The sequence below is a fragment of the Barbatula barbatula genome (assembly GCF_947034865.1).
Source record: "Barbatula barbatula genome assembly, chromosome: 10".
Lineage (NCBI taxonomy): Eukaryota > Metazoa > Chordata > Actinopteri > Cypriniformes > Nemacheilidae > Barbatula > Barbatula barbatula.
Window position 1 is genome coordinate 1,492,164 of NC_136773.1, and position 11,225 is coordinate 1,503,388.

General features: G+C 42.6%; 2 protein-coding genes across 6 annotated transcripts in view; one reads left to right on the forward strand and one right to left on the reverse strand.

Annotated features, from left to right (window-relative positions):
- The window catches only part of gse1b (Gse1 coiled-coil protein b), a 111,401-nt gene extending 104,297 nt beyond the window's left edge, over positions 1 to 7,104 (forward strand). For 3 of the 5 annotated variants that reach the window (XM_079466280.1, XM_079466283.1, XM_079466284.1), the window contains 9 exons: positions 507 to 1,117; positions 1,194 to 1,283; positions 1,675 to 1,787; positions 2,032 to 2,293; positions 2,382 to 2,495; positions 3,154 to 3,510; positions 3,597 to 3,875; positions 4,234 to 4,337; positions 5,242 to 7,104. In XM_079466280.1, coding sequence (XP_079322406.1) covers positions 507 to 1,117; positions 1,194 to 1,283; positions 1,675 to 1,787; positions 2,032 to 2,293; positions 2,382 to 2,495; positions 3,154 to 3,510; positions 3,597 to 3,875; positions 4,234 to 4,337; positions 5,242 to 5,379 — 2,068 coding nt within the window. In that variant the 3' untranslated portion in view covers positions 5,380 to 7,104. The remainder of the gene's footprint in view (positions 1 to 506; positions 1,118 to 1,193; positions 1,284 to 1,674; positions 1,788 to 2,031; positions 2,294 to 2,381; positions 2,496 to 3,153; positions 3,511 to 3,596; positions 3,876 to 4,233; positions 4,338 to 5,241) is intronic. The other 2 variants (XM_079466281.1, XM_079466282.1) reach the window with 2 other exon arrangements.
- Positions 7,105 to 7,138: 34 nt separating this feature from the next.
- Positions 7,139 to 11,225, reverse strand: gins2 (GINS complex subunit 2). The gene is made up of 5 exons (XM_079466609.1): positions 10,579 to 11,225; positions 10,302 to 10,416; positions 10,133 to 10,232; positions 9,482 to 9,608; positions 7,139 to 7,865 (listed from the first exon to the last, which is right to left on the reverse strand). The coding sequence occupies exons 1-5, from the start codon at positions 10,744 to 10,746 to the stop codon at positions 7,749 to 7,751; spliced, it is 627 nt and encodes a 208-aa protein (XP_079322735.1). The 5' UTR covers positions 10,747 to 11,225; the 3' UTR covers positions 7,139 to 7,748.

Genomic DNA, 11,225 nt, shown 5'->3' on the forward strand with positions numbered 1-11,225 from the left:
CATAGTAGGAAAAATACAATGGTAGTCAAAGCGACTGTTTGCTGTCCTACATTCTTTAGAAAAGAAAACGATAAAGTAATGTTTACTGCTATGTGAGTCAATGGGGGTCAAGATCTGTTTGGTTACACATCAAGTCTATTTTTGCAGTACTGAATTAAAGGGATAACACATGGATCATGCTCAAAATCATACAGATTGGCATGAAAACGTAGTAATTTCACAGTCATCTTATTACTTTGATTCCGAGATAAAGCAAGGAAAAGCGAAACACTTACCAGGACCAAAAATAAGTATATATTTATGTTGTGTGTGAGGGATGGGCTTCCTGCACAAAGCGAGCAATGGCCTACGTGACAGTTGTTGGAGTTCAATTCTGTTAGTGTTGGATGTAAAAATCTGCACAGACCACTTGAGTCCTTCTGGTTAAATCACAAGACTTGTGTTTTGATTTTGTTGGTGATGTTTGTGTGCCAGTAATAACCGCAAAGTATGTCACGCTCTCATAGATCTGTATCACGAGACCAACACGAGACTAGCAGCAGAGATCGGGAAAAAGACAGAGAACCTCCTCACCTGGGAGCTCCGCCCCCTCTCATCTCCCCAAAGCAGCAGCACAGAGACCACGCCCCTCCTCCTCCCACCACGCTCTGGAACCCCGCATCGCTCATAGAGACCTGCACTGACTCCAGACGCCCCATGCATGACTACCCGTGCCTAGGTCCCTATGATATCAAACAGCTTCCTATACCGCCATCCAAACACGACCGCCATTACAACCCAGAAAAGCTGGAAGAGGGACCTCGGAAAAGGAACGATCCGGACAAATATCCACCGGTCCGATCAAGTGGCTTCTCTGAGCCAAGCACCTTTTTAGTGGAGCTGGAGAAATCCACCCAGGGCTTCCTAAGCCAGCATAGGGCGCCAGTGAGTCTGTCTGGTGCATACCGAGAGTTGGGCGCGAGTCTTAGGCCCAGCGGGTCATTTATGGGCCTTCAGGGTCCTTCACGTCTCGTGCCTGATGGTCTGTTAGTGTACGATGAGTTCCTGCAGCAACACAGAAGAGCTGTCAGCAAACTGGACCTGGAGGAGAGAAGACGCAGAGAAGCCCGAGAGAAAGGTACATGTTCAACAGCTGAAAAAAGACATCATCAGATGCCGAAAATTGTAATGAACTCTTTCCCCGCCAAACACAGACTTTTCCAGGTATCTGTTTGACTGTTGTACTGCAGGTGGCGCTGTTACACATTTTCTGAAAGACCACAGTATCTCTGAATCTAGAAATGGTAAATATTTGATCTGTTTTTCATTCATGGTCCTGACTCTGATATGGGCAGAGTCAGCTGTTTAATCAGCGTATTATAAAATAAATATAAAATAGAACCAATGAAGTTTAAAAGCAAAAACTCTGTTCTTTCATTTGGTGTATTGTTTGTCCATATATCCGTTAAAGAAAATGTACGGGCGGACATAACATTTTCGTAAAAATGATCCAAAATGGCGGGGAAAGAGTTAACTGTTGACAAAAAAACATTGAAGTAACACATTTAGGAAAACTGCGTTGTTGCAGATGTTGCAGAGATCATTTATAAAAAGAAATGATTGTATATGTAAAGCTTAAATGGTTTGTAATGAACACTCAGTGAGCTGTTGAGTGATGGATGATGCTTTGTGTAGGTTATTACTATGAACTGGATGACTCTTACGATGAGAGCGATGAAGAAGAGGTGAGAGCTCATCTCAGGAGGGTCGCCGACCAAGCGCCTCTCAAACTAGACAATTCTACTGAGGTGAGCAAGCACTACATCACACCCATCCGCCTGTTCTTCACAAAATAAAGCGTTGCACCATGAATTTCTAATCATTCATCTCCATGAATCGATTTTTCTTCCATTAAAGATGCATTAAAGTCCTCACCAATGATCACTGCCGTGTACGCTTGATGCTTTGCTGATGTTTTATTTCATGCATCCAGCTAAACTTTGTTCCCGTTTTAAATGCATGACATTCAATCCCCTCTCTCCCTCTTTGCAGAAGGTGCAGTTTTTGCAGAGGTTTGGTCTGACCACTCTGGCTCGTCGAGAGGAGATGATGGAGGTTAAGAGAAGAAAGAGGAGGCATATGCTGAGAGAGAGGAGTCCCTCCCCACCAGCCGTCCTCAGCAAACGGCCCATTACTGCTCCCCTGAGCACCCGCTTCACCCCAGAGGACATGAACAACACCTCCGAGCTGGAGGACAAGAAGCGCTTCCTCACCATCTTCAGCCTCAACCACATCACACAGGAGCAGAGGAAAGGTACGACACACAGTTGACTTAAACCACATGCTAGCTCTCACTTGAGCTGCTAGTGATGGTTATCTGATGTCTCTCGTGTGTGTTTCAGATAACGAGAGGGCTGAGGAGTTGTTGCTGGCCATCAGACAGAAGAACATTACTCTGGACAGCATCAGACACAACCCTCACCCACTGTGCAGGAGCCCTGAAGCCCTGTGCTCCGGTAAGTCCAGACCGGTTTTTGCCCAGAAAGCAACTGATGCTCATTCATTTGACAGCCTTTTTTGACTATTTCGGAAAAAAGTTGCTAAATCTAATCAGAATCACCAAGTTGGAAACGTAAAGAAGCCCTGCCTTTCGAATGAAAGAAGAAATCGTCAACTGGCAAAGGCCTTACTTGACCGCTGTGTTTAAATTGTACCTTGACCTAGTCGAGAGCTTTTTGAGACTTCGGATAGCTGCCCAATTGCTATTGTGATGTTTTCAAAGGGGTGATATGACATGATTACTAACTTGTGTTTTTGGTGCAATACAATGTGTTTATTTGCTTTAAGGTTGAAAAAACTCTTACATTATTGTAGCTCCTCTATGCCTTGCCTTTCTAAAACCTATTGATTTTTTTAAAACTCATCGTTCTGAAAAGCGCAGTGTGCTCTGATTGGCCAGTTAACCAGTGCATCTCCCCTAACTATAACCACAAACTTCCAGGACGAGGAGATAATTAATTCTTCTTATGTATGATTAATAAAAACTAGCTTAGGTGTCATGGCTTTGCTTGTTTTTAGCAAAACATGCGTTGGGATAGACAGCTTTAAATGGTTACGCTAATGACAATTTGTAAGATGTATTTTTGTGAACCGTTAAACTTTTGATCTTTGCAGACCAGTCATCTCAATCCCCAGTCCAATATGACGAACAAGTGAACGGACGGCCCCCCAGTCCCTCGCCCTGTGTGTCTCGGCCCCCCACGGAATCCCTCTCCAGCCCAGATCCCCTGAGACCGAAAGAGCCTTCCCTGCCTGCTGCGTTATCTGATAAGGGCAGAGTCAGCGACCCCATCCCAGGCAAGAGCTCTAGTCTACTGAGTAGTATGCGACAGTCGCTGTTCACTAAAGAGAGCTCTGCTGGCGTCAATGGAAAGACCAAACCCTGGGAAAGTTTTACAGCGGAGAAGTTTGCCCAGCAGTTCCACGAGTCTGTGCTGCAGTCCACACAAAAAGCCCTGCAGAGGAGCAAAGGTTGTTCCCAAATTCTGATCAGTTTATTAGCATGCACGCGCAACCGACTCTCACGCTAATTCTCCAAATATCACTTCCTCCATCAGGTGGTCCCTCAGTCACTTCAGAGCAGAGCCATGCGGCAGATTCATCCGTGCATTATAACATTCCTGAGCTGCAGAGCACACCTGGCCGCTCGAAAGCGCACTCGCAGCCCTCCTCTCAGACCAACGGCCAGCACGGCCCTCCACCGCCCTGCCACCAGGAGCTCTCGGCTGAGGAGGAGTCTGAGGACGAGGAATATGAATCGGAGGATGAGGAAGCCCCCCCGCCCAGGTGGCAGGGCATTGAAGCCATCTTTGAAGCTTATCAGGAGTATGCAGAAGGTGAGCTGTTTGCTGTCTGCAGGGAGATTTGTCTAATGCTAAATATCGCAATGATACAAAATGTATTGTAGTCTTGAGAAATCTTGCTTTAGATGTAATTTCTCACAAATGTGTCACAGCTTAACCCCAACAAATCAGTTAACGCATTATTTAATATTGCCGGCCAGCATGTGCAAACTGCATGATGAGTTTTGTGTATCATAACCAAATGCTTTCAGATACTAGCTGAGACAATACTTTAGATCTTTAGCTCTGACCATTGCATTGTGTTAATAAATCAGTGTGAATAGTTCGACTCTCTTTATGTTGTTTGTGAGGCTGTCACGATGCTTAACCTCAAGACCTCTTCTCTCTCCAGAGCAAAGCATTGAGAGGCAGGTTCTTCACAGTCAGTGTAGATGGCTGGAGACTCAACACTATAATCTCAGCCTAACAGCAGAACAGCTCTCACATTCGATGGGGGTAAGACACGAGCATATACACACCGACCTCGTCCACACCACAACTATCAAAAACATTGCTTTTAGCCGATGAACGGTAATGCTCTGTAGATCACCTCACCAACCTTAAAGTGAACTACTCCTTTAAAAATGAAAATTTCATGATCATTCAATTCAAATTTGAGGAAAGGTTTCCAGGCTTCTTATCCATTTTTAATGGGGGGCTGTTGGTTAAGGTCCGAATTTCAGTTTCATCGCATCTTCAAAAGGCTCTATTCATCGGCTGGTGTTGTTTTAAGTTGTTGTCTAGCGAAACGGTTAGTCATTTTCCAAGAAAACTAAAATGTTTTATTCTTTATATACACTGCTTGCACTGCCTCCGCAAGCATATCTGCGACTGCCGTATTACGCCTGATGTATCCCTGATATGCAAACGGACTGACCATTTTAAACAATAATCTTAATGCTCAAAGACATATAATGTGTCATTCAACATCCAGTAACTTTTGATCGGTCTTCTTTCTGGGTCGGAACGTTCGCTTACTTGACCTTTCCAACGTGATTGCTTAATACGGAAGTCGTGGACGCGCATCCTGGAGGAACTCCAAGGCAGAGCAAGTTTAAAATATAACCGTTTCGTTTCTCGAATAAAGACTAATCTGTTCACCAGACAACACCCTTATTCATCGGCTGTGTCGTTTAGAGCCTTTTGAAGATGCAAAGAAATTTGGACCCCTGTTTAAGTAATAAACACAAAGACGGGTTTGTATGACGTGCGGGTAAGTGAATTATCCCTTTAAAGTGAACTACTCCTTTAATAATCTGCACTGTACACTTCTCCGTTCTAGTCTCCTATTCCACTTCATATTTCTCTGTTGTTGTTAGTATGTGTTTTTTGAGCAGCGATGGTGTTCCTTGTCTATTAGGAGCTGAGGGCTCAAAAGCAGAAGCTGGCAGGCGAAAGGGAGAGGCTACAGGCAGAGCTGGAGCACTTTAAGAAGTGCCTGACACTGCCTCAGACTCCCTGGTCTAGGGCCCACTTCAAGGGCTATCCACCCAGGTGACACCCCACAGGACCACCAACCCCCCACCCAGACCATCATCCACACCCCAGCTAAAGCCCCAACGCCAGACTCCTGCTGTGTCCACTCGAAGAACTTGGAGAGAGATGGTTGAACGGAACATCTGGCCGATGAACTGCTCGACTACAGAAAACATCCAACTACAGGGACAGCCACATATTATCAAATAGAGAACAGAACGCCAAACCAAAGGCAGCTCTGCCCATCTGCCATCTCTCTTCACACCTAGAAATGCACTTAAAGACCCTGATAAACTGTCTGGTGGTACTGTGACAGACAACTCTTGATCTTGGCAAGCAGAAAATGCACATCCAAATAAATAAAAAACATCAAATAAATAAAATGAAAATGTTTTATTTCAAGATTTAGAATAAAGTTTTTAAGAGGTGCTTCAGCATTGTATTGTAAATAATATCAAAACAACAAAAAAGGCTTTTGTATGTTTTTAATTCATTTTCTTTGGAAGAAAAACAGACTGCCATTTTTCTTATATAAAGGCTTTTTAGTGTTCGCTCGGCTGCTCACTTGTTCACGTCTTTGTGTGAACTACAGTAGCAATGGGCGCAGGACCTACCGCCAACGTCTTTTCCTCTTTACCCACAAGGCCATGCATCACTTCAAATAACTGTAGTGCTGCGTTCTGATGACACCCCACCAATGTATGACCCAAGATGCCTACTTTTCATTTACATTACTCAACAACTACAGTTGCCACGTCTCTCACGTTCTGGACTTTTTTTCAGTCATGAAGCAGCATGCAGCAATCCACTTTGGATTTCAGTATCCTACTGTAAACTTTACATATGGCATTCTCAATATTTAGCTCACCTATGTACACAGAGACATTCTTTGAGAGCTGTGGAGTTGTACTGTGCCAAAGTTTAAGAGTGGCATGCCAAAAATGTTCAAAAGTGAAGAATTCACAGCACATTACAATAATGAATTGGAACACTCCAAAGAAAGCCTGAAGATGATGTTCCTTTGCCAATTATTTAATTTATTACAGTTTTTGCCTTCACTGAAATTGGGCTGTTAAAATAACTCCTTGATAACCAATGACGAATGCAATGAATTTAGGCCTTAAAACTGTACTGCCTGTTGTATGATTTTCTTGCCTTTTTCTAGTATTTTGGTATTCGATGTACAAAATGATACGCCTGTTTGTTTTCAGCGCCACTGGCATTTAACTCCACCTTCATCACGTGGGTTTCTCATGAAGGACACAAAATACAGAACACTGTTGAAGACATGCCATCGTTTAATCTAAGCTCACCTTGACCTTTATTGTACAAGGAACAACGTGTCTGAAATGCATCTGCTAAGGATTCTGGTTACGCAGTCATTTCCTCCGGATGATTTGACCCCAAGCAGACGTGCCATCAGTTTATTTGTCTCATGCCACTTAAATGCCATCTTCGGTGGTTTAATGTTTACAAATCTGAGGCTGGCCCTAAACAATATCAGCTGTTTGTGTTTCTCTGCTTGAGGAAGCACTTCCACTGCCTGATCAGAACAGGCACAAATCTGCCCACATCTCAAACACATGCACGCAGCCCCCACACTCAATGGCGGATGTTAGATGCTGTGAAACCATGTTTTTTTATGTACTACTTTATGTTCTTGTTTGAATTCATTGTAATGTATTATATTCTTTGTTGGTTGTAGTAATTAGGTATTTATGAATATATTGCTGTAATTTCAAATTACAAAAATAAAAAATACAAAAAAAATATATATATTTCCAAAATTAGTTTGGCATACTTTTGTTCATTTTATTGCTTGATGAATTAGTGAATGGAATCAGTTATTAAAGTATGAACATGTTTCGGTTTGATCAGTTATGTTTAGAATCTCATGAACAATAAAGTAACAGAGACAAGTAGCTGTTCAAGCCATAACCAGTAAATGTCACTTTTTATTTAATTGATGCCAAAATGAGCCGCGTTCATGGGGTCAATGTACAGAGTTCTTATTTCATGACTTCCATAATATACGTGTTCACAAATTTTATAGAAGCATGTATAACGTCCCTTATAACTTCCGACATTTGATTTACATGACCGGGTCAGAAACACAACACACATCAGCTATATTACAAGTACAGCTTCAATGACTATTCACACAATCATCCAGTTTTGTCAACTTTGAAAAGGGTTTTTTGACTGAAATTCACTCCGATCAGTCAGTTTAGTTTAGTTGGAAGAACATTAAAACCACTCAGTTATTTGCATACAATATGGTTTAAGTAGTCCATTGTAAAGACACTCCTGACATTAGCTCTATAACGTGAATTCAATGCACTTTAGTACATGTCTGTATGGGTAAATATAAAAGAGTTGTGGAAGAGAATCTTAGTAGTCTTGAGTTCTGGCAGGGTGCAGGTTTGATCGCAGTTTATACATGTAGTTGAGCGAATCCAACAGAAAGAAGCGTGTGGTATTGATCTCCATCAGCGTGAGATTATCCAGCTTGAGGAAGAGAACAAATATGCACAGATATTACAATAGTGAATTTGAACAAGATGAATGTCTGACTTCATACACACAGAAATCCCATCAAAAGGGTCCTTCAAATCTTTCCTGTGATCTTCTAAAGAAGAATAGTTTGCAAAACTCTAAAGCCGGTCTCAGACTACAGGATTCTTGACCACATGTTTCCCTAATTTTCACCGCTGGAGAATCTTAGAAAATAATCGTGTTCACGACCTCGATCAGATCTGATGTTCGGTCCAGATTATCGCCTAATGTGAGGCATTCACAGATCAAATCTTACATCTCCTGATAGTTAAACAAATAAATGAATGCAAACAATAAACAGCCAAGCACATATAAAGGAGCACTAGCAGTTTCAGGGAACATATGGAGACAATATTAAAAACAACATATCAATTTTAAACCACTTATCAAAAACCAAGCATTTTTAAAACACTTCCAGTAAATCAACTCGCACAAGGTGGTTTGATAGGAATACGCTGAGAAACATCACTTCCGGTCAGTGGTTTGTATGCGGTGTAGCCGGACAAATGACATTTTTTAATGCTTAGATCATAATCTCTGGATATGGAATTTTAGTGTGTCCCCCCACAGAGCCCCAGCCTCTCCTATTGAACTGTCGTGTGCAGAGGAAGTGACGACATCAGAGAATAAAGCCACTAGAGGAAGGAAGAGCCACTTCGGGTTTAGATGAAAGATTACGAGGGCACAGAACTCGTTAAAAAGGCAGCAGCTATTTACACAACATAGCAGTACACGAAGAATATATTTCATATCATTGAAAATTGCATTTGATGCAAAATGCTGAGTGTCTACACTGGACGCGAACGGCATCAAGACAAGGCTCAACAAATGCAATAATTACAGAGCAACCAATTCAGACGCAATTATTCTTGTGCGACTGGTTTACTGGTGCGATCGACCCGATCTAAACTCATAACCCAAACCCTTAAAACCAATCCAATTAAAACTAGGACAGTTCGACAGCTGAGCCCAACATAGTTATATGATGTTGCTAATAAATAAAAGTTTGCTTGAGAATCGTCTGCGTCTGATCTCCCTCTTAGTTGCCGTTTGAGAGCTGGCATGACAAATCCCAAATCAAATGTTATAAACCGGGCGTATTTAGATTTCATATGCCATGAATCATTCAAATATGTTTGTGTATTCTGTGGTGGACAGTAGACTCCAGTAGAAACTTGGTTTCATATCACTGCACAAAGTTGTGTAACGTTGTGGCGCATTCAGGTTTAGCCAAGTAACGGAAACCCAAAACAACGTTTGTTTGTGTTGTTGTCGTCGTAAAACAGCGTATAGAAATGAGCTCTTCTCTGCCCATGTGGCCAGCTAAAACCTACATGTACTGTACATTTACCTGCATTTGGCACACGCTATTATCCAATGCGACTTACAATACATTTGTTTTGAAGTATGTGCAATCCCCTAGAATCAAACCCACAACTAATGGTGTATCTAGCGCCATGCGCCAACCACGTAGCTACAGGAAAACACAGCTTTTTGTTTCTATATAAAATGTTTATTAGACCCGTTAACCTTTACATATTTAAAGTGTTTCACAAGCATGACCTTACCTGCGCGTGAGCCTCCTGCTGGCTGATAAAACTATCAGCAGAAAGTCTCAGTTTGGCCATGCGCGTGTCCCAGATGTCTTTCACCAGCGTGCGGATATCATCAGCTTTGGGTATGTTATCTGCAGCGCTGATGACATCACAAAAACAGTATTTGAATGCTCAATATATTTCATGCACAATTCATAAAGTTTAAATGCTTTTCCACAATGAAAACACCATACTATTATCGTATATATGAGTGTCAACGTAAATATTCACAAAGACACCTCCAGATGCCATGATTCCACATTACACGTTCATTTCAAGAAATGATGTCATCTCAATTCAGCATTGGCGTATTAGATTGCTGTTCCTGTCAAATGTCGGCTAGTAAAACAGCTTGATATGCTTTGGGTGTCAAAGGACTGTTTGCTTTTCTAAATTCTTTAAACTATGTTCTTGTGTTCAACAGAAGCAAAAAGAAAGGTACAATAACTCGTTCTACTATGGAAGTCAATGGTGCCCCAGAAATCTCAGTTGCTTACATTCTTCCAAATATGTTTCTTTGCATTCAACCATACAAACAACTCGAGTCATTTCATGTTTGGGTGAACACTCACTTGAATGCACATTCAGATGAGCCGGTGTGTCATGATCGAGATGTGTACTCACTGGTTCAGTAATAGTTTGGTGAGCTCCATGTAATGTGGGTTTGGGATGGGAGTGAAGGTGTCCAGTTTCCGCTCCTGTTCACGGATCTCCTCCAGTTTGTCTAAAAACAGAAGAGCAGCGGCGTGTCAAGCGAGGACACGAGCCAGCAGAGACGGATGACGGAACTCACCGGTGTCCATCCATTCTGGAGGAATGATCCGGCATTTATGTCTCTGTTTGAGATTGAGGGCCAACCACACCGGAACTTCCACTGGTAGACCGGGATTAAACGGACCGAGATCCCCCTAAAACACACGGCACACAAGCGTCAGACTGAGGACATGTCGTGGTCGTTACGTAGCATTAGATAGAGTGACTTTGAAAGTAATAACCGGACGTTAAATAGCTGCAAACAACAAACCACACGTCAATAAATATAACAGATGAGATTGTGCGCGTGCACGTACCCCGATTAAATAAATCTTATCGAGACTGAAGTTGGGAATAATGTTCACGAGCTCTTTCTCTGCGAGAAACTCCACTTCCGCCGCGTCCATTTCCCGCGTCTGACTGACTCCGCCCTTCTTCTTCTTCTTCCTAGCGGCTCGCATTCTGATATGAATCATTACCGCCATCTAGTGGAGGTGCTCGAATCAAGTCATCTTTATTCACATAGCGCTTTGATCATTTTCACTGTTTCAAAGCAGCTGTACGTGAAACATAGTGACTATACAAAGCGTATAAGATTATACAAGTAATAACAATAAAAGCTGAAAAGACAGACACGCAGATTCAGACGCGCACATATCTTGATTGACAGGAGTTTCATCCAATCAGCAGTAGCTATCCCATTCCAACGAAGTACCTCCCTTATCCGGTTCGACTGATGTGTCAATCCGTCTTCAAGCTGTAAATAGATGTTGTCATGGCATGGATTTCATCCAGCCTGGTCAGGATGTCTTGGCTGTAAACGCTGAGGAGCCACTTCCAGCTTGGCACAACTGAAGGCTTTGGGGACTGCTGGAATTATATTGGCAACACTACAGGGCGGTTGACACACATTGGGTGGTGTCCCGGGACGCTGGAGCCACTCTTCGCTGTGGTTCTCAGCAGC